Source organism: Netta rufina (assembly GCF_964035555.1).
Source record: "Netta rufina genome assembly, chromosome: 18".
Classification (NCBI taxonomy): domain Eukaryota; kingdom Metazoa; phylum Chordata; class Aves; order Anseriformes; family Anatidae; genus Netta; species Netta rufina.
Window position 1 is genome coordinate 13092930 of NC_140142.1, and position 22181 is coordinate 13115110.

The 22181-nt window shown below is 51.0% G+C and overlaps 2 protein-coding genes across 2 annotated transcripts; one reads left to right on the plus strand and one right to left on the minus strand.

Annotated features, from left to right (window-relative positions):
* Positions 1 to 2373: 2373 nt before the first annotated feature.
* LOC311216521 (olfactory receptor 14A16-like) lies at positions 2374 to 4200 on the plus strand (the record flags this gene model as incomplete). The annotated part of the gene is made up of 2 exons (XM_084298050.1): positions 2374 to 3301; positions 4079 to 4200. 2 exons carry the CDS (start codon positions 2374 to 2376, stop codon positions 4198 to 4200), a joined length of 1050 nt encoding a protein of 349 aa, XP_084154176.1.
* A 1694-nt stretch (positions 4201 to 5894) lies between these two features.
* LOC311216522 (olfactory receptor 14J1-like) lies at positions 5895 to 21797 on the minus strand (the record flags this gene model as incomplete). Its single annotated transcript, XM_084298051.1, has 2 exons — positions 5895 to 5968; positions 20831 to 21797. The coding sequence occupies 2 exons, from the start codon at positions 21795 to 21797 to the stop codon at positions 5895 to 5897; spliced, it is 1041 nt and encodes a 346-aa protein (XP_084154177.1).
* Positions 21798 to 22181: the final 384 nt, after the last annotated feature.

Consider the following 22181-nt stretch of genomic DNA (forward strand, 5'->3'; position numbering starts at 1 on the left):
TGGGAGAATTCAGCCCTATTACTTGCTCTACAAGTAAATGGCCACTTTTCTGACCCTGTCAGGATTCTCATGCATTTGACATCACAAACAAAAGCTGGTGTCTCCTTCCTAGCAAGAAATAACACCAAGCACTAGTAAAGGCTGAGTAGAGGGGGAGGATCACCTCCCTTGGCCTGCTGGAAACACTTTTCTGAATGCACCCCAGGATCCCATGCACCCCAACGGCACACTGCTGACTCGTGCACAGCCTGATGTCCCCCAGGACTCCCAGGTCTTTCTCTGCAGAGCTGCTCTCCAGCAGGTCATTCCCAGCCTGTACTGGTGCTGGGGGTTTTTCCTCCCTAGGAAGGAGACAGGACCCTGCACTTGCCCTTGTTGAACTTCATGGGGTTTCTCTCAACGTATCTCTCCAGCCTGTCAGGGTCCCTCTGAATGGCAGCACAGCCCTCTGGGGTATCAGCCACTCCTCCCAGCTTTGTGTCATCAGCAAAGTTGCTGAAGGTGCACTCTGTTACATCATCCACTTCACTGATAAATAAGTTGTACAACAGAGAGGAACTTTGGCACGTCCCATAGCCCTGCACACAGGTAGGGCATTTCCTGCTGCAGGAATCAGTCAGCACAGTGTTTAGAGAGGGCCAGTCAGTGTTTGCTTTGTCTGCTTACAAGTGTGTTCCCCAGGAGAGACCCTGCTGCCTTCCAGGAGCCGTGAGCCCTAGAGCCCCAGAGCCATGTGCAGGGAGCCTGGTGGGGGGCAGAGCAAGGGAGGCCTTGGGCTGGGCCTCTGCTGCTGAGCTGGGCCAGGCTCCTGGGCCCAAGGGGAGCTCCTGGCAAGCGGACAGCGCTGCAGAGAGACAGCTCTGCCCAGGAACAGCTCCTCTGCACAGCGCAGCAGGCCTGGGGGCACTGCCTGCAGAGACACAATGCTTAAAGGCAGGCAGAAGTGGCAGGATGCCCAGAGCTCACTGCCAGAGAAGACTTCCCAGCCCTGCACCCGGTAAGTCTCTGGCTGGAGGCAGGAGAAGCCAGGGGTGCAGGCAGGGGTGTCCAGGGCTGTGGTGCAGAGCAGGGTCCCTGCTGTGCCCCAGGGACTGTGTGGCGGGGCAGGGCCTCTGCTGCCTGCCAGGCTCAGCACTCAGCCTGCCCGGGGAGCTGCCCAGGGCGCTGTGGGGAGAAGCTGCGGGTGGAAGGAGCCCCCCCGGCAGGGCAGGGTCCTGCTGCTGGTGGGAGGCCGCTGCCTGGGGCAGCCTGCTCACAGCTCCACAGCACAACCAGGGTGTATCCAGGGTGTATTGCAAGAGCTGGGATATGGTAGGGGATTTAGACTTCAGTCTCAGCTTTCCTGAGTCTCCTGAACTTTCAATCTTCTCTTTTTTGGCTTGGTGGTAATACAAACAGAAATAGTTAATCCAAGAAGAGGCTGAGACTCCATGAGGAGCTGAGAGGCCATCATAAGGAGGGATAAAAGGACCCTTTCCTGCCCCTCAGCCCATAGAAAGCTCCACCACCACACATGCACTGTTAGCAGGGTCTGAGTAACCTGGGCTCTAGGACATGCCCCCAGCGAGAACCCTGCTGCCAGGAGGTGTCTGCAGGGCAGAGCTGAGCACCCAGCGGGTGGGATGGGGGCTGTGAGCTGCAGGCAGGAGGCGTGGGGACAGAGACCCAGCTGCAGGCAGGGACAGCAGCAGGCAGCAGAGCCATGGGCAGGGAGTGAGAGGGAGCGGCTCCCAGAAACTCATTGGCAGGGGGAATTTGAGCACCTCTCTGCCACCCCTGTACTGCAGGTGCCTTCCCCTGACCAACCACTTGGTGTCTTCTCCCATTCAGCAAAGCCTCTGCCCCCACATCCATGGGATCTCAGGCTGCATTTTCCCCTTGGCAGGAGGACCCTCAGAAGTGAAGTCCCCCAGATGCCCATCTCTCACTCCATTTCCTTCCTCCCTCAGCAGGAACACTGGGGCATTTCTCTGTGTTTCTCCTTCCAACCATCATGCCCTTAGTATTCCACTCAGGCTCTCTGGGCAGTGAGATTAAAGCCAGATCTCAAACACCAGAATACTGAGTCCTGCTCTGGTGGTGCATCCTAGGAGCAAAGTGCCCATGCAGTTCTGGTCAATATGGCTCTGGGCAGTGTGATGCATACGGCTTGGAAATGAGCTGGTTCTGTTCAGGTCACTCTGGTTTAAGGACATCCAGCATTGGCCCTGGACAATTGCCCCTTCTGCTGGAGGATGATAAAGAGCCCCTCTGTAACACAGGTGCACAGAATCTGAACTAAATGATGCATTTCAAAATGTGTCACCACCTTTCATAGGTACCCAGTGCATGTCCCTTTGTCTTTGGATAGGAGCTGAGGCCAAGATGCATCAAATGTCCAACAGCAGCTCCATCACTGAGTTCCTCCTCCTGCCATTTGCAGACACAAGGGAGCTGAAGCTCCTGCACTTCGCACTCTTCCTGGGCATCTACCTGGCTGCCCTCCTGGGCAACGGCCTCATCCTCACTGCTGTAGCCTGCGACCACCGCCTCCACACCCCCATGTACTTCTTCCTCCTCAACCTCGCCCTCCTTGACCTGGGCTGCATCTCCACCACTGTCCCCAAAGCCATGGCCAATTCCCTCTGGGACTCCAGGGTCATCTCCTATGCAGGATGTGCTGCGCAAGTCTTTCTGATTGTCTTCTTATTTTCAGCAGAGCATTCTCTTCTCACCATCATGGCCTACGACCGCTACATTGCCATCTGCAAGCCCCTGCACTACGGGAGCCTCCTAGGCAGCAGAGCTTGTGCCCAGATGGCAGCAGCTGCTTGGGGCAGTGGCGTTCTCAATGCAGTCCTGCACATGGCCAATACATTTTCCCTGCCACTGTGTGGAGAAAATACCCTAGACCAGTTCTTCTGTGAAATTCCCCAGATACTCAAGCTCTCCTGCTCACACTCCTACCTCAGGAAATTTTGGCTTCTTCTGGTTGGTTTCAGTTTAGCATTTGTCTTTTTTGTATTCATTATTTCGTCCTATTTGCAGATCTTTAGAGCCGTGCTGAGGATGCCCTCTGAGCAGGGACGGCACAAAGCCTTCTCCACATGCCTCCCTCACCTGGCTGTGGTCTCCCTATTTCTCAGTACAGCCATGTTTGCCTACCTGAAGCCCACCACCTTCTCCTACACAGCCCTGGACCTCGTGGTGGCAGTTCTGTACTCGGTGATGCCTCCAACTTTGAACGCCCTCATCTACAGTATGAGGAACCAGGAGCTGAAGGGAGCTATTAGGAACTTGTTTTCAGGGATGTTTCTTAAGGGTGATTATTTTCCCTTCTTTCTCCACAAATGACTTTCTGAGTATCTTCTTGCAGGCTTGGTCCTTGTGTCCTTATCATTTTAGTTATTGCTTTCCCCAGTGTCACTTGCATTTATAATGTTCATAAAAAAGATAAAGTAATTTCTTCATCATCCTATTACTGAGTAATGACACTGCTCTCTAGTCTTGAGGCTCTGTAAATACACATCTAATGGTAGGTCAGCACTGACTCTCTTAGCACCTTCGTAATAAAATGGGGTGTCCCCAGTGCGCTGCCTGAAGACTTGTCTTTTCCTTCAAAGCTGGTGGCAAGTTCAGGGCTGTGCAGCTGTAGCCTGAAAGGCCTGCTGCTGCATGGATTTGGGAGAGAAGAAACTTATTGCCATGCTGTGAGCAGTGAGAGACCATGGGTAGGAATTAGGAGTAACCTGTTGGTGTCTGATGACTGTGGAGATGGAAAATGTTTATTGAGATGCCTACTCGCGGTTGTCCCACACGGGGCAGGGCAGAAGACATCTTCCAGGAGAGGAATGTGGAGTTGGTTGAAGGGCCCAGGTGTTCTCCATGAGCAGACTGTGCCCACAGTGGGCAGTGACCCTCATTTAGTGGGTTTGTGTTCGTGGGAGACTGCTTTATTGTGCTGTCCTCTGTGCAGATCTTCAGAGCTGTGCTAAGGATGCCCTCTGAGCAGGGACAGCACAAAGCCTTCTCCACATACCTTCCTCACCTTGCCATGGTCTTCCAGTTTCTCAGCATGGCCATGTTTGCCTACCTGAAGTCTCCTCCATCTCCTACCCATCTCTGGATCTGGTGGTGGCAGTTCTGTACTTGGTGGTGTCTCCAGCATTGAACCCCTTCATCTACAGCATGAGGAAGCAGGAGCTCAAGGATATCATTTGAAAAGTGTTTACTGATTGTTTTTCAGTATTCATAGAGTTCCATTCTCTCTTCTGAAATGACTCCCAATATATCATCTTCCAGGTTTGTGTTGTGTTATTTTTTCATTATAATTATGTATGTATTTATTGTTATTTGTTGAAGAATGGCTCAAAGAGCAAGGGCACAGGTCCCTAGAGGAATTGTACAAGCAAGGCAAAGAAAATGCAGAGTTGATAGCCATGGAGTAGGCCAGATGAGAAGCATTCTTGTGAAAATATGCAAGGAGTAGTCTGTCCTTGAGAGAGAGGTAAACAATGGATCTGAGGCCTGGGAAAATAAGGGAGTAGCTTATGCGCTGTAACCGCAAGTAGGAGAAACAGTATTTTTTGCAACACTTTTAGGCTTAGCCAATAGGATAGTGACCAGTAGGCATAATTATAGCTGTGTGTATAAATATACGGATATCTGCGCAACAAAGTTGAAGCTTGTATTACCACTCATATTGAGTCGATCACTTGCTTCCCCGCGCCATTAATCGGAGGGTCTCGAACCCGCAATTATTTATTGATGCTTGCACTTCTGCTGTTTCTAGAAAAATATGTGGTTTCCTCCCACTGATACTGAGGAATGACTTTGCCTTGTCTCACCTGAAGCCTGTATCAAAGTCTATCTTAAAGCCTTTCTCTGACTGGACTCTCCCAGGACAGCTGTGTAATAAAATGGGATGTCCTCAGTGTCCTGCCTGAAGGCTGGGCTCTTCCTTCAAAGATGGTGCCAGCAATAGGCCTAAGTACTTGCTGTTTCTCCCTGGGTGCAAGACCAAATAGCTCCTGGTTGTGTCTAGTGAGAGTGGACTGTGACAAAGGACTGTTATGGTTTAACCTGGCTGTCAGCTAAGCACCACACAGACATTCGCTCACCCTCCCTCTCTGGGATGGGAGAGAGAATCGGAAAAAGAATAAAGCCTGTGGGTTGAGGAAAAGACATGTTATTAGGACCAAAAAGAAAGAAAAATAATAATAATGATACTAGGACTACTAATAATGATGTCTACAAAACAAGTGATGCACAATGCAATTGCTCACCACCTGCAGACTGATGCCCAGACTATCCCTGAGCAGTCGGTCCTTCCACCCTGGCCAGCCACTCCCGTATTAATTGATCAGCATAACATCAGATGGTATGGAATACCCCTTTGGCCAGTTTGGGTCAGCTGTCCTGGTTCTGTCCCCTCCCAGGACAGAGCGAGAAACTGAAAAGTCCTTGGCTTAGTGTAAGCAGTGCCCTGCAACAGTTAAAACATCAGTGTGTTATCAACATTATTCTCATCCTAAATCCCAAACACAGAACCTTGCCAGCTACTAGAAGAAAAATTAACTCTACCCTAGCCGAAATTAGGACACAGTGGAGATGGTGAATGGTTACTGCATAACATACCCAACGTGCACATACCCAGCAGGCCCCACAAAGTGACAGATTACACAAGGTGGGGTCCCCAAAGACAAAAACAATAAATCAATGCATCCGTATGTTTAAACTGAGTTCTAAACTGGATTATTTCCAGGTAAGCAAGGACTGTGCAACCCCAGAGGAGAGAGTGGAACCCAGCAGGCACAGAGAGGGGGAGCTGGCAATGAGCAATGTCATCCTTAGTGAAGTACCACCATCTGGTCCAGGGATAAACCACAGCCCACTTGCTCTGCAGAGCAGCACCACTATTCAGCGCTGTCCAGGAGGGAGCTGGTCTTGGAAATGTCTGGGTCCTTCCTCCTGCTGGGATCTGTCCGCACTGGGAAATGACCAGCCCTGTCACCCATGCCCTGGTTCAGGCCCCAGCCCCATATCAACCTACAATTACTGCCACTGTCCCTCTGCACTAGGTGTTGGGTTTTTCCCTGTGATCTCTCCCCTGATCTCAAGCAATGAGTCGTCTTTTGGAGCAGGCCGTCACAGCCTGCCTGCACAGTCCCAGAGAATCCTGGTGAGGCAGCACTTCAAGATCAGGCTGTGATTGCCCTTGGTCTCAGTACATACGGTGATCTTGCTGGGGCACAAGGAGGGGCAGAAAGGACAAAAGACAATGAGGAGGAAAGGTAGAAAAAGAAGTTTCAAAAGAGGCTAAGGAAAAAAAATCACATCTGAACATGAGAGGTGAACCAAGTACTGACCGATGTGATCTAACTCTCAAGTTATCCCAGCTGAGGCCAGGCCAAGGTACAGACCTCCACAGGTTCCTTCCAGCTCATAATCCTCAAGGAAGAAGGAGCTGTTCAGTGGAGTCAGGACCTGGGAACACTGCTGTGGGCTGAGACAGTGCCTGCTTTTGAAATCTCTGTTCATCAGGGTTACCTAGTGAGTTAAGTCATCCTAAAAGCAAGCTCTGTTCTATGGGCACCAGGACTCAGACTGGTTTGAGGTAGCACAGAAAAGTTTTCAGAAACACTGCCAGCTATCACAGAACTATGGAATGTTTGAGGTAGGAAGGGAGCTGTGGAGGTTGCCTAGGCCAACCCCATTGCTCAAGCAGGACCAGCTTGAGCAGGTTGTCCATGCTCATGTCCATGTCCAGACAGGTTCTGAATATCTCCAGGTATGTTGGCTCCACAACTTCTCTGAGCAACCTGTGCCACTCATCAACCCACTTCACGGTACAGAAGAGCTTTCCTGTTTCCAGGAGGTTTTACCAACGTTTCCTTTGGTGCCCATTGCCTCTTGTCCTGTCAATGGGCACTTCAGAAAAGAGTCAGGCTGCTTTGTCTTAATTCCTCCCATCATGTCTTCACCTAATGTGGCCACACCTGGAGGATTGTGTCCAGTTCTGGGATCCCCAGTACAAGAGGGACATGGAACTGCTGGAGCTAGTCCAGAGGAGGTCTACAAAGAAGATGAGGAGCACCTGTCACACAAAAACAGGCTGAGAGAGATGGGCCTGTTTGGCCTGGAAAAGAGAAGACTGAAGGGAGACCTCATCAATGTGTATAAATATCTGAGGAGAGGGTGTTAAGAGGATGGAACCAGATTTTTTTCAGTTGTGCCCAGCAACAGGACTTCAGGCAGTGGGGCACTAAGTGGAGCACAGGAAGTTCTGTCTGAATATGAGAGAGCAGTTCTTAACTGAGAGGGTGACAAAACACTGGAACAGGTTGCCCAGAGAGGTTGTGGAGTCTCCTTCACTGGAGATATTCAAAATCTGCCTGGATGCCATCCTGCACAATGTGCTATAGGTGATCCTGCTTGCAGGGAGATTAGACTAAACGATCTTCAGAGGTCCCTTCCAATCTTGGCCGTTCTCTGATTCTTTGGTAAAAATCTCCCCCTTGCCTTCTCTTCTCCAGGCTCAACACTCCAGCTCTCTCAGCCTCTCCTCATCTGAAGACTCTCCCAGTCCCTTAATGACCTTTGTGGCATTTACTGGACTTACTGCACTACATCCAGGTCTTTCATGCACAAGGAAGCCCAGAACTGGACACTGCACACTGGGTTTGGTCTCAGCAGAGGTCAGTAGAGAGGAAGGACCAATGCCCTGAATGTACTGGTAAGGTTTGTAATAATGAAGCCCAAGGTGCTGGTGGCCTTCTTTGACGTAATTCCACATGGCTGGCACCTGTTCATCTTGTTGACCACCAGAAAACCCAGGTCCTTCTCTACCAAGCTGATTTCTAGCTTGGTTGGCCCCAAGCAATGTCTTTGTGCATAATGTTATTCCTGCAGGAGCATTTCACTTTGTTGAATTTCATGCAATTCATCTTTGCCCAGTTCTCTAGCCTGCAAGGTCCCTCAGAATGACGGCAAAACCATCTTGTGTGTCGGCCACTGCTCTCAGATTCATATCATCTGCCAACTTGTCCCATTGTACAAGTCATGAATAAACTTGTTAAATAATATTGGTCCAGTATTGACTCCCTGTTTGCACAGTACTGAACGACCTCCTGATGGAGTGTGTAAATCTGGCTACAAACTTCTGGAGACAAATGTTTATTAAAATTCCAGTCCATATCATCCACACAGGATCACAACATTAAAGAATGGCTGGAGAATGAATGGATAGGATAGGACCCAATATTGCCCTCACAGTGTCCTGCTTGTGACTGACTTCCAACTAGACTACATGCCACAGGACTATGAGCCCATCCGTGTGGGAACTCTCCAGTCCACCTCACTGCCTCCTCATTCTGACCAGACTTGACCAGCTTCTCTATCAGGATATTATGGGAAACATGTGAAAAGCCTTTCTGGAGACAAGGCAGACAGCATCTCCTCCTCTCCCCTCATTTACCAAGGCAGCCTTTTCATTGGAGAAGGTTATCCAGTAGTTAAGTCTCAACAAATACTTGATGAATCCATGCTGACCGCTCCTGATCACTTTGTTATCCCCCATGTGCTTGGAAATGTTTTTCAGGATTAGCTGCTCCATCACCTTCCCAGGATCTGAGGAAAGGCTGTCTGGCCTCTAGTTCCCTGGGACCTCCGCCTTGCCTTTGTGCAAGATAGGAGTCACATTTGCCTTCCTCAGTTGTGCTGTGGGCCTCTTTCTAAGGCTGTGCTCTGGGTTTCTGGGTATTGCTTGGAGTCTGGCACATGGAGAGCCATGGTGCTATGCAACTGTACACCCCATAAAGATTTGGCCAGCTCATAAAGAGGAAGGATGAAAGGGAAGTCCTAGCAGGTGTGACCATTGGTGGACAGCAAAGAGCTAAAGGCAGGATCTATCCATCCCCTCTAACCTTCATTGCTCTCTGCTCCATTTAGATCTGAGGTGGAGATGTGCAATGTGCCAATACACACATGTCCTGGGAACACAGTTGCACTATTCAAGGTTTTGGGAAGGAATGTGTGCAAATTTGCACACATTTTCCCAAACATGGGAAAATGTTTGCACACATGTTTGGGAAAATGTGTGCAAATTTGGATGAGAATTCATAGACAAGCCTAAAAATTCTGAAAATTAGTGCATTTCATTTGAAGATGGTTTCCATATTTGAAGCAATGGTAGAAAAATTATCGATAAATTCCATTTAATTTTTTCCTTTTAATCAGGTCAGGTCCAGGCTCACAACCAGGTTGCTATGTGGGTGTATTATTTGGAGGTCTGTTGTGCCTCAGTAACTTCAAATCCATTGGAACCGTCTGCTCACCTCTGACTCTGGAGCTGACAGGCCAGCAGCAGTAACAGGGCTGGGGACAGGGCCTGTGAGGTTACCTCTTCCTGAAGCAGCTGCTGTGTCAGCCCTTGCCTCCTGGCTGACATCTGTGCTTTTCAACTTACACCTGCCAGCATCCCTGATAAGGCAGCAGAAGGCACCTGCTTGGCACACTGATTGTGAGATGCCCTCTGTCTGAGAGCCTGACAGGCCCCATGCAGGAAGAGACCTTGGGTGTGGGTTTTCACATCCCTTCTGCCTGATCACATGGTGGGACAGCAAGAGGCACGCAACTTTGTCACATCTACCTGGGAAGCTGGAAGGCCAGCAGTGGGTATATGGTTTGGAAGATCATGGCGAGGTTTCTTCTGTCTGGTCAGGCCATAGGTCTCCAGAAGGCTGACATCTCTGGACATCTGCTAAAAAAGTGGTTTGTTGATGATAAAGCTTTCTCTGGTGCTGAGAAACAGCAGAATAGTGTCAAAACTGCTACAAAGTGCTGCTTGGAAGGTGAAGAGTGGGCATGAGGAGGAGGAAATGTCACTGAAAGGGTAGTGCTGTGGTGCCTGACATCACCAAGAAGGAGTCTGTGGTCAGCCCATGCCACTGTGTTTCAAAGGACAGCGAATGGAGGGTGGGCAAATATCAGTGAAAGTAAGGAAATGCCAGGGTGAGAGCAATGTGGAGAAGCAAGGTGGGTGCCTGCAGGGAAAAGTGGGAAGGGATAGGACAGTGCAGAGCAGCAACCCAGTGGGGAGGCCAGCAGGTGTCATAGCATTGTCCTTCACACAGCATGACATACCCCACATCCCACTGCCCCAGGAAGAGCCCTGAGCCATGGGTGAGGAACAGGACCTCCCTGCCCAGGGGCTGGGGGCCAGGGCTTGGCCTTTCTGCTTCGCTAAAAAAAACAAGGCCTTTACTCAGCATCAGAGTCTCCTGCCCAGTGCCTTTGCCTACCTGCAACATGGCCTCACATTGTCTGCTCTAACAAGTCCATGGGGAGGCTTTGTCAGTAATGACCCTCACTGGGGCCCATTAATACTCCTAGACACTTCAAAGTCTCCTTCTGACTTGAACTTCTCCTGCAGTTACATCATTCTCTTCTTACTACCTGAAGTTTATGGACTCAGCACCAAATGCACCATGGGGCTCATTACAATTCAGCCATTTTTATCCGGTCTTCCAGACTTGTACAGTTAATTAGTGAGTTTTCAAAAGTGTAGTTAAAGAGGAAATTTTCAATGACCACTTTACAAAACAACATTTTCATATGTAAGCTCATTTAATTTAGCAGCATTCACCAGTTGACATTGATCCAAAGTGTCTCCTAAGGAGGTCTGAATGGATAGGAAACGCATTCCCTTGAAGTCCTAGACTGTATGGACAACCTTGCTGCTGAGCTCTCCATCCCCACCACTCCTCACATCCTCCACCGTGACTTGCATCACTTTTAAGTACACCAGACTTCTCCACTGAAGTCTGCAGGTGGATGTTACAGCTTCTCTGCACCAGCTGCTGCCTCCTTACCAGAGAAAAGTAGATGCAAACAGTTTTTTCTTGTCTTTTATGTGTGTGTCTTTGTTATTAATACTTAACAAAAAAATACAGTAAAGAAACACAAGTTAAAAAAAATAGTAAAAAAAAAAGTCCACAACAGTGGGCCATATCCAAGTTGCACCATGCACAGGGGATAAGCGTACAAAAAACATTTGATTCAAATAGATGGGAATTGGTAAATGAGAAATACAGCTACAGAGTTGTTTACATGGATGATGAGAGAGACTACTGAAATACAGGCAAGTGGAATTCCCCTGAAGTCCCAAGAAGCAACTCGATGCATGAGAAGTATCTGAATGACCAAAGAGCAAGTGGAGGGAAACTCTGCAGAATAATGGAAACTGCACGTGTCCACATAGTCTGCTGGGAAGGTCTGATATGGTCTGTTTAATCAGGCCAGCTGGAAATACCTGAAAGGCTAGTCCTGCCTGACCAACCTCATCTCCTTCAATGACTAGTAACCTGCCTGTGGGATGAGGGAAAGCCTGTTGACATAGTCTACCTAGACTTCTGCAAAGCCTTTGACACAATCTGCCACAGTATTCTCCTGGAAAAGCTGGCAGCCCGTGGTTTGGACAGGCACACTCTATGCTGGGTTAAAAGCTGGCTGGACGGATAGGCCCAGAGAGTAGTGGTGAACAGAATGAAATCCAGCTGGTGAGCAGTCACCAGTGGTGTTCCCCAGCAGTTGATGTTGGGGCCCATCCTCTTTAATATCTTTATTGATGATTTGGATGTGGGAATTGAGTGCATCCTCAGTAAGTTGCAGATGACACCAAGTTGGGGGGAAATGTTGAACTGCTGCAGTGTAGGAAGGCCCTGCAGGGGGACCTGGGCAGGTTGGATCGATGGGCAGAAGTCAGTGGAATGAGGTTCACCATGGCTAATTGCCAGGTCCTGCCCTTTGCTCACAATAACCCTATGCAATGCTACAGGCTTGGGGCAAAGTGGCTCTGGTGAGGCCGCACCTTGAGTACTGTGTTCAGTTTTGGGCCCCTCACTTCCAGAAGGATATCGAGGTGCTGGAACATGTCCAGAGGAGGGCTATAAACCTCGCAAAGGACCTGGAAAAAAAGAGCTATGAGGAGCAGTTGAGGGAACTTGGGTTGTTTAGTCTGGTGAAGAGGAGGCTCAGATGAGACCTTGTTGCTCTCTACAGCTACCTCAAAGAAAGTGGTGGGGAGCTGAGGGTCAGCCTCTTCTCACAGGAAAGTAGTGAAAGGACTAGAGGGAATGGCCTCAAATTGCAATGGGGCTGGGGTTAGGTTAGAAATCAGGAGACATTTCTTCTCAGAAAGAGTAGTCAGGCATTGGGACGGGTTGCCCAGGGAAGTGGCGGATTCACTGTCCCTGGGGGTGTTTAAGGAAAAGCTGGACATGGTGCTTAAGAGCACGGTTTAGTGGGTGACATTGGCAGTAGGGCAACAGTTGGATGAGCTGATTTTGGAGGTATTTTCCAACGTTGACTTATGGTTCTATGATTCTCTGATGGGGAAGATGAAGTGCGGTGCACAAGAGACAGAGTTCTGGCAATGCCAAGGGAAGATCAATATTTTTTCTCCTGCTGTAATAGACATCATTAAATATGATCATTTTGATTTCATGGGACACCTCAGATATTGTATTAGAAGCGTTCAATCATTTCAGCTGATTGCAGTGTGCTGATTGAAGTGAAATTTTTGAAATTCTTAAAAAAAAAATGTAGGCAATCTTCAGGCTTACACCAATAAAATGACAGTTTTCTGTTGTGCAGGGGCACCTTACAGAGGAGTTGTGGTTGAGGAGCCAGGGTGGGCATCCCTTGTCCTGAGATGAGGGCCAGCAGCATGAAGGGCTCCTGGAGAGTGACCATTACTTCCACCCTTACTGCCATGTTCTCAGGGCTCCTGCAGCTCTCCTCGAAAGGTAAGGGTGTCAGGAGCTCCTTCTCAAGGGGTGACACAGGGGCTGTCAACTGTCCAAAGGTGCAAGTCGTGGGCTGTGGGGGAGGCTGGACAGGGCTGGTGGCTGCTGTGGGATCCCAGCCTGAGAGTCCAGCTGGACTTAGGGAACAATGCGGCAGTCAGGACTCGTGGATCCTCATGCTAGGGCTACCCTGAGCCCTAGGGCTCATCTGGCCATGGCTCAATGTCTCCTCATGATGGGGGACAAATCAGGGCCAGGATTTCCTGGGAGCTGGTGCCTCTTTGGGATCTGCATCTTGGTGGAAAGTTGTCTAGTGTCTCAGAGACTGGTGTGGCCTGCAGCTCCCACAGGCCTCTCAGGAGTGTGCCAGAAACCCTTCCCCTTGTACTGCTCTCCTTCAGGGGAACTCTGTTCCTTGGGTGACGAGACACTGGAGAGCAGCCTTTCAGAGAGGGATCTGGGGGTTTTGGTTGATAGCAAGCTGAATATGAGCCAGTAGTGTGCCCTGGCCGTGAGGAGGGCCAACCATATCCTGGGATGCATCAAGCATGGCATTGCTAGTCAGTTGAGGGAGGTGATTGTCCCGCTCTACCTTGCGCTGGGGAGCACCCAAGCAGTGCCCAGCAGGGACCAGGCCTTGCAGGGAAGTGCCGGCACTGCCGCAGCTCCAGTGACGATATCCTGGTGATGCAGGGCATCCCCCTGTGGCATCAGCCCATGTCATTTGAAGGCCTGTGAAGTCAGCAGCATGGAGATGGCACAGCTCAGGAGAGAGATGAGAGATGAACTTCCCTTCCGCCCAGTTCTTTTCAGGATCAGGAACAGATCAGGGACATCTCTAAATGGTGGCAAAGGCCATGGAATAAAGGAAGTGGAGCCCTGGAGATACCACTACTGCCCCCTTTTAACAACATGCTTTTGCTGTTGGGAGCCCTCCCACGATGGTTGGGTTTCAGGCTTGTTCTGGGGCTTGGATTTTTCAAAAGATGGGAGCGAAGGTACCTGGGATGGAACAGCCCCTCGGAGTGACTGAACTCTTCACTGCATAGAACTCACTTCTGAAAGAAGGATGGGTTTTACAGAGTGAATTGGAGTACATGCCAGGGCCTCAGCATCATCCCCCAGTGTGCCATGCAGGAGACAGAGGTGGTACACAAGGGAAGGGCAGACGTACCCTCACCACGTCATGATGAGAGAGAGTAGGGCAGTACTGCAGACAAAAAGGGAAGTGGGTAGAATGGTCTAGGACGGATGCCATGCTCTCCTCTAGGCTGCCACAGCCTCTCCATGGCCCACAGCTTTTGGCCTTCAGAGGAGGTGGAGACCACAGAAGGGGCTGAGGTGGAGGGGCAGCCTGCCCCTTGCAGCTGGACTGCCAGATCTGCCTGCAGGAGACCACTTGTGTCTCGGTGTCCACAGTGGAGGAGGAACCCATCCTGATTTAGGATCTAAGCGCTCTCATTCCAGGAGACCTGTGGCATGCTGAAGGCAGGACTACAGCCCCTGACCGTACTGCACACTGATGTACCTGATGAAACCTCATCTCTTTCCATGTGCTGAAAAGCAGCTGGACTACAACATGCAGTTTTCAAGAGGAGTGTCAAGACACAATTTTTCATGTTTGCAAGTCCCAGATCCTGGTGAACATCAGCTAGGTTGGCCCATCTGGCACCTGTGCACAGAAGCTGTCTCCAAGAACCCATAGAAAACATTTGGAATGTTTGCACAGAGCACTGTCACTGTCCTGCGACACTCAGTGATTAAAGGCCCCCAGTATGACACAGGGTCATTGCACTCAACTTACTCTAATGGCTTCCATAAGACTTTCCCCAATTCTTCAGCCTGACTGAAGAGATTTAGATTCAGAGATTTTCCTGCCATGCTGTCACCCTGACTGACATTTTGACTGTCATCCAAGGACTCCGCCAACCTGCTGCCCATCCCATAGAGGAGTAGCTCCTTCAAATGGAGGACAACATCCTGTTGTTCATCCCCCCATCCATATGTCCCTATCCAGCACAGCACCCCAAGCTGAGGGACATGTCCCCTGACACCTCAGCAGCTCTTCTATCAATGTCCCAGCCCTGTGACAACAGATTGGGATCCAGCTCCTCCTGCCTGTGCCCCAGGGTGAGGGCATTGGGGCACATCTGGGTTATGTGTCCTGCTTTTAAAGAGGACCAAGAAACAGGATAAAGAAAGTTGATTCCTAGCCTATAAAGAGAAATTAGCATGCTGTCAAAAAGTGTGTATGCCAGGGGAGGGAAGAAACTCCAGGGATTCCTTCAGGCCATTTCCCATCAGGTTCCCCTGCAGCCCCAGGGCCATGTGTAGGGAGCCTGGTGGGGGGCAGAGAGACAGCTCTGCCCAGAAGCAGCTCCTCTGCACAGCGCAGCAGGGCTGGGGGCACTGCCTGCAGAGACACAGTGCTTAAGGGCAGGCAGAAGTGGCAGGATGCCCAGAGCTCACTGCGGGAGAATTCCCAGCCCTGCACCCAGTGAGTTTCTGGCTGGAGACAGGAGAAGGCAGGGGTGCAGGCAGGGGTGGCCAGGGCTGTGGTGCAGAGCAGGGTCCCTGCTGTGCCCCAGGGGCTGTGTGCCAGGCCAGGGCCTCTGCCGCCTGCCAGGCTCAGCACTCAGCCTGCCCGGGGAGCTGCCCAGGGCGCTGCGGGGAGAAGCTGCGGGTGGAAGGAGCCCCCCTGGCAGGGCAGGGTCCTGCCGCTGGTGGGAGGCTGCTGCCTGGGGCAGCCTGCTCACAGCTCCACAGCACACCAAGGGAATTTCAAAGGGAACTTCACTCTCATCTTTCCTTAGCCTCTGCTTTTAATTTTCTTTTTGGCTCAGTAGAAATAGCAAAATATAATATTATTTCCTAGAAAAGCCTGACAGTCCTAAGGCATCCAAAGGAGGTTCCAATGACCCCCATCAAGTCCCTTTCCTGCCCCTCAGCCCCTAGAAAGCTCCACCACCCCTTGCACAGTGTCAGCAGGGTCTGTGTGACCTGGTCTCTAGGACATGCCCCCAGTGAGCTGCCCCTGGGCAAAGCCCTGCTGCCAGGAGGTGTCTGCAGGGCAGAGCTGAGCACCCAGCGGGTGGGATGGGGGCTGTGAGCTGCAGGCAGGAGGCGTGGGGACAGAGCCCCAGCTGCAGGCAGGGACAGCTGCAGGCAGCAGAGCCATGGGCAGGGAGTGAGAGGGAGCTGCTCCCAGTATCTCCATGGCAGAAGGGATTTGGGCATCTCCCTGCCATCCTTGCACTGGAGACACCTTCCCTGGAGCTATCCCCTGCTTTTGTTTCTCTTGCACCTTCAACCTCTAGCCATAGTGTCATCAGGAATTCTGCTGGGCTGCAGGCTGCCATGCACAAGGGCACAGCTCTGCCCTAGCAGCTCTGTGTTATCTAGCAGCCCCATGGAGAAGACACATCAGTCCTAAGGCCATACTATTGCTGCTGGATGCCTGAATGTGGGCAGCTGCTGTGATCCCTCTCTGTCCCTGGAGAAGAGCAGAGAGCAGAGATCCTCCTCAGGTACGATGAGGTGAGGGCTTTGGAGATCTGCCCTTTGAGCCTGGATTCCTCTGCTCTCAGCAGCATCCAGGTTCTTTTCAGGGGAACACCTGAGTGTGACCATCCTCCAGAGGTACCTATAAAGGGCAGCTGAAATCAGAACTAACAGATGCACCAGCTTTCGACACTTTGCACTGCTGGACAGTCCCTTTGCCTCGAGTAGCCCCAGAATTTCTCTTGGTGGGCAGTATACTATGGATTTCTGCCTTAGAGCACTTCTTTACAAAAGAAGTACAAAACTTCTTTACAAGAACAAGTACGCTACTTCTGTACAAAGCTTTACAAGATGAAGTTCAAAAAATACAGAAAATATCCACCAAGACCTGCTCTGCAGTTGGGTGTCTTTCTAGGAACTTTTCTGAAAAACACCTTGATATACCAAGTGTAGTTGACCTGAGATCACCAAGATACAATTTACTTGCTGCAGGGAAGGAATATCTCCTCCAGAGTCTTGTGCTCCCAGTGTAACCCTCAGCCAGCACTGACCTCAGCTGAAGTAGGGGACCAGGAAAAGTGTTCCTGAAAGGGAAGCAGCAGTTTGGGAGCTTTCTGTAAGGAACAGGTTTTGCTCATAGAGGTCTCCCCAAATATTTCTTCTCCATTAACAGGTCTCCATGCCAATGGCAGCACATGTCCAACAGTAGTTGCATCACTGCGTTCCTCCTGCTGGCATTTGCAGACACACGGGAGCTGCAGCTCGTGTACTTCGTGCTCTTCCTGGGCATCTAGCTGGCTGCCCTCCTGGGCAACGGCCTCATCCTCACCGCCGTAGCCTGCGACCACCGCCTCCACACCCCCATGTACTTCTTCCTCCTCAACCTCGCCCTCCTCGACCTGGGCTGCATCTTCACCACTGTCCCCAAAGCCATGGTCAATTCCCTCTGGGACACCAGGGCCATTTCCTATGCAGGATGTGTTGCACAGGTCTTTTTTTTCTTTTTAATGTCAGCAGAGTTTTATGTTCTCACTGTCATGTCCTATGACCACTACATTGCCATCTGCAAGCCCCTTCACTATAGGACCCTCCTGGGCAGCAGAGCTTGTGCCCAGATGGCAGCAGCTGCCTGGGGCAGTGGGGTTCTCACTGCTCTGCTTCACACTGCCAATACATTTTCCCTGCCCCTCTGCCAAGGCAATGCTGTGAACCAGTTCTTCTGTGAAGTCCCCCAGATCCTCAAGCTCTCTTGCTCTGACTCCTACATCATGGCAGTTGGGCTTCCATTTAGTAGTTCTCTGTTTTTGGGGTGTTTTGTTTTCATTCTTTTCTCCTACCTGCAGATCTTCAGGGCTGTGCTGAGGATGCCCTCTGAGCGGGGCCGACACAAAGCCTTTTCCACATGCCTCCCTCACCTGTCCGTGGTCTCCCTGTTTATCAGCACCGTCTTTTTTGCGTACCTGCAGCCCCCCTCCATCTCCCTCCCATCTCAGGACCTGGTGATGGCAGTTCTGTACTCAGTGATGCCTCCAGTAGTGAACCCCCTCATCTACAGCATGAGGAACCAGGAACTCAAGGGTGCCATCAGGAAAGTGATGTCATGGAGGGTTTTCAGGATGTGCTGAGGAAACTGACTGACCCTTCAGCAATTATGGACTGCTTCTTTTCTTCTTCTACAGATCTAGTGTATTTTATGTCATGTCAGTCAAAGCCTCGTTTTACTTCAGAGGTGACTGTTTGTTTTCACTTTGTTTTGATTTGTTAATTTTCCTTCTTGTGGAACTGTTTTCTACAAATGTCTTTATTCATCCCTTTCTACATAAGTACCAACACATCTTTCGTGAATGTTCATGTAAATGAGGAACCAGGTTCTTTGTGTATATAAACAAAATAAATGAACTTACTGAAATCTCTTTGTTTGAGACCCACCCTCAGCTGATGAGGAACTAATGGGAACCGCAAACCCCCTTCTGGCTGCAGCTGGTTGGGGCAGGCTGCCCTGGCCCCGGGGCTGCAGGAAATGCCTGGGGAGTCCCGTGGATGGCACCGAGGGGCTACAGATCTCTTGGGGATCTGCTGCTGAGGAGGGCAGGGGACACTGCAGGGGACACTGACCTCTGTACGCTGGTGATATGGATGTCAACATCTCTGTGGCTGAGCCCTCTATGCCCCAGGAGCTGCTGTGCCCTTCAGAGGGGCTGTGACTGTGATGGCAGTGCCCAGAGCCCTGCAGCAGCCTGCGGTGGGCACTACCCTGAGGACCACTGCCACTGGGCTGGGATGAGGGCAAGGAGGTGGGCAGAGATCAGGGAGGTGGGAGAGCTCAAGGTCTGTGTTGGGGGAACAGCCAGCTCTGTCGGCCTCTGTCCTGGCCCAGAGCCCTGCAGACCTGGAGCAGGGCTGTTTGCAGAGGCCCCCATGGGACGTGGCTGGGTCAGGGCAGGTGCCGTGGGCTGGAGAAGGCTGCAAAGGCAGGAGGGCAAAGGCAGGAGGGGACCCTGAGGATGCCATTAGGATTGTAATGGGGGGAGCTCGACCAAGCCCTGAATGTGCACTGCCATGTGCAGTGCCCTGGCAGCATGGCTGTGGGACCATGTGTGGGGCAGTGGGGCTGGGACGATGCAGGGACAGGGCTCTGAGAGGGGCCATGAAGGAGCTGGCAGGGGGTGACAGCAAGGACAGGCTCCAAAAACAGAAATTTATGGTGGAGACAGAGATATGGATTTAGCAAGGGCAGAGCTCACCTGGAAGTGATGTTATCGAGAAAAGTCAAGAGCAAAGAGAAGAGCTTTTGCTGGAGCTAAGGCTCAGATTTTGTCACCCAGCTCACCCAGGGATCGTCCTGAGCAAGGTGGTCACGAGCCCTGCCTGCCCTCCTGCCTGCCCCGCTCCATCAGGTGGCTGTAGCAGAGGGGACCCCCAGCCAGCCCCTCGATGGGGCTCTGCCAGCCCCTCGCCCTCCCCTCTGCAGTGACGTCATTGCTGCCCAGGGGGCTCTCTGATGCGCGCGATGATGTCACAGTGCCTGGTGGCCAGCCCTTCTGAGGGCCAATCAGGCTGCTGCAGTGGCAGTGACCTCACTCCAGCCCCCTCCCCACAGCCTGCCTCTCCCCTCTCCCCTGTCTGGACCCCGGGGACAAAAGTCGGTGTTACACAGCAGCTTTGCAGTGGTGGCCTCCGTGGTGGTTTTGCCAGGGAGGTCAACTGCCCATGTGCCAAAAGGACCTACTACCACCAAGATGCATTTGGTGTTTCAAGCTGTCACTGGCAGACATCTTGCAAAGTCTTTCTGCAGTTGTGCCCAGGGACCTTCACTCCATTGTCCTGGGCTGGGCCTTTCACTTCAGCTGAACCTCTGTCGGCCGTGGCACAAGCAAGATGCCTCTTACAGCTGTGCTCTGCATCCTCCTTCATCGGAGGGCACCACTCCGTGTCCTTCGCTCTGCTCACAGTGTTTGTCTTAGCTCACGGACGAACGAGATTTGATCTGCTTGAGTCTTCTGAGGCCCAATCCAAGGCCTATTGCCTGCTGCACCTATAGCGCAATAACTATTACTTTCCCTTACTACACTGATTGACCTGATGAGTCTGTTCATATTAATTGCTTTTAATTTCCCTAGTTGGAAGGGGACATATTCCCAGACTGGGACAAGCTGCTGAGCTCTGCCACAGCCACTCACAGTCACCTGCTATTGAGTCTTTCAGCCTCAGGTTGTCACACGTGACTCAACACGAGTTTCTCAGGGTCTCAATGGCCATTTCAAGTGTAGTGAACTCCAGCAATCCACTGGCAAGTGTGCCAGGATGCATGGTGCATTTCCACAGGAATCCCTCGCAGAACCTATGGTTTTATCTAGGCCACAGTCTCAAGTTCCCAGACTGCAGTGGCTGCCTTCCAATGATTGTGACTTATGTTAGACTCATAGAATCATAGAACCATAGTGCCATGTAGAGTGGGAAAGACCTCCCACATCATTTGGGTCAGGCCAAAGACGACAAGCTAACAAACTCTGACCTGTATACAGCTCTTCCTGATAAATTCGGCAGTAGCCCTGTGTTCCTTTTATTTCCTCTTTAACTGTAACTTCATCAGGAATAGTTCATCTTGGTACCATGGCACAAGCATACAGAGGTCAGTGTCCCCTGCTGTGTCCCGTTCTCCTCTGCAGCAGACCCTCAGAGGCCTTCAGCCCCTCCGTACCATTCCTGGGGGTCTTCAGGCATCTCCTGCCACCCCAGGGCCAGGGCAGCCTGCCCTGATATGCTGCAGAGAGGAAAAGGTTTACTATTCCTGTTTATTAATCCACTGAAAATAGGTCTCAGAGAAAGAAATTGCTACAGCCTCATTTATTTTGATTAAATACACAGAGAGCCTGGAGCTTTTTTTTCAGTGAAACCATAGGTCACACAGACAAGGGAATACTCAGGTAGAAGGAAGTGAAGGGCTTTTCTGTGTAGGCAACATTACAAGGACACAAAGGAAAAACAACCAAATAAATCAACAAACACCAAACAGAAAGGCAAGAGTGCCTGTCGTGACATACGCTGGGAGTCATTTGCAGAAAAAGGCAGACAGTCTGTGGCCACAGATAAAAACCCAATCAACAGTTTCCATATTGAATCCCTGAGATCCTGGTTCCTCATGCTGTAGATGAAGGGGTTCAATACTGGAGGCAGCACTGAATACAGAACTGCCACAACGAGGTTCAGGTTTGGGGAGGAGATGGAGGGGGGCTTCAGGTAGGCAAATATGACAGTGCTGAAAAAGAGTGAGACAACGGAGAGGTGAGGGAGGCACGTGGAAAAGGCTTTGTGCCGGCCCTGCTCAGAGGGGATCCTCAGCACTGCCCTGAAGATCTGCACATAGGAGAGCACAATGAAAACAAGGCATCCAAAACCCGAAAAGGAAGTGAACGTGAGAAGCCCAGCTTCCCTGAGGTAGGAGTCTGTGCAAGAGAGCTTGAGGACCTGGGGGATTTCACAGAAGAACTGGTCCACAGTATTGCCTTGGCAGAGGGGCAGGGAAAATGTATTGGCAGTGTGCAGCAAAGCATAGAGAACCGCACTGCCCCAGGCAGCTGCTGCCATCTGGGCACAAGCTCTGCTGCCCAGGAGGCTCCCATAGTGCAGGGGCTTGCAGATGGCAATGCAGCGGTCATAGGACATGACAGTGAGAAGAAAATATTCTGCTGATATCAAGAAGATAAATGAAAAGACCTGTGCAACACATCCTTCATAGGAAATGGCCCTGATATCCCAGAGGGAATTGGCCATGGCTTTGGGGACAGTGGTGGAGATGCAGCCCAGGTCGAGGAGGGCGAGGTTGAGGAGGAAGAAGTACATGGGGGTGTGGAGGCGGTGGTCGCAGGCTACGGCTGTGAGGATGAGGCCGTTGCCCAGGAGGGCAGCCAGGTAGATGCCCAGGAAGAGCGCGAAGTGCAGGAGCTGCAGCTCCCGTGTGTCTGTGAATGGCAGGAGGAGGAAGTCGGTGATGGAGCTGCTGTTGGACATCTGAGACATCCTAGACAAAGGGATGATCCAAGGAAGGAAAGACAGTGTTAATTAGGAGATGGATCTCTGAGAAAAACTTAATCCATCTCTCACTGAAACCCCCTACAGTGACTTTCCCATTTCTGGGACTTTTCTCCTGCTCTGTTGCTTGAGCTTTGGATGGTGCTACAGTCAAGTGCCACTGGGAGTAGGGACACTGGTGTGCACTGTGGAGGAGTCACGACGGTCCTACAGGTCTAAACATAAAGAAATCAGGAGTGATCTCTGATTAAATGTACCTCTGTTGTATTTGGACTTCCCAGCATTACCACTCTCAACACTCTTGACTGCCAAACGGCATTTGTGGTTTAATTTGTTCCAACTGCATCTGTGACACTCTTCTGA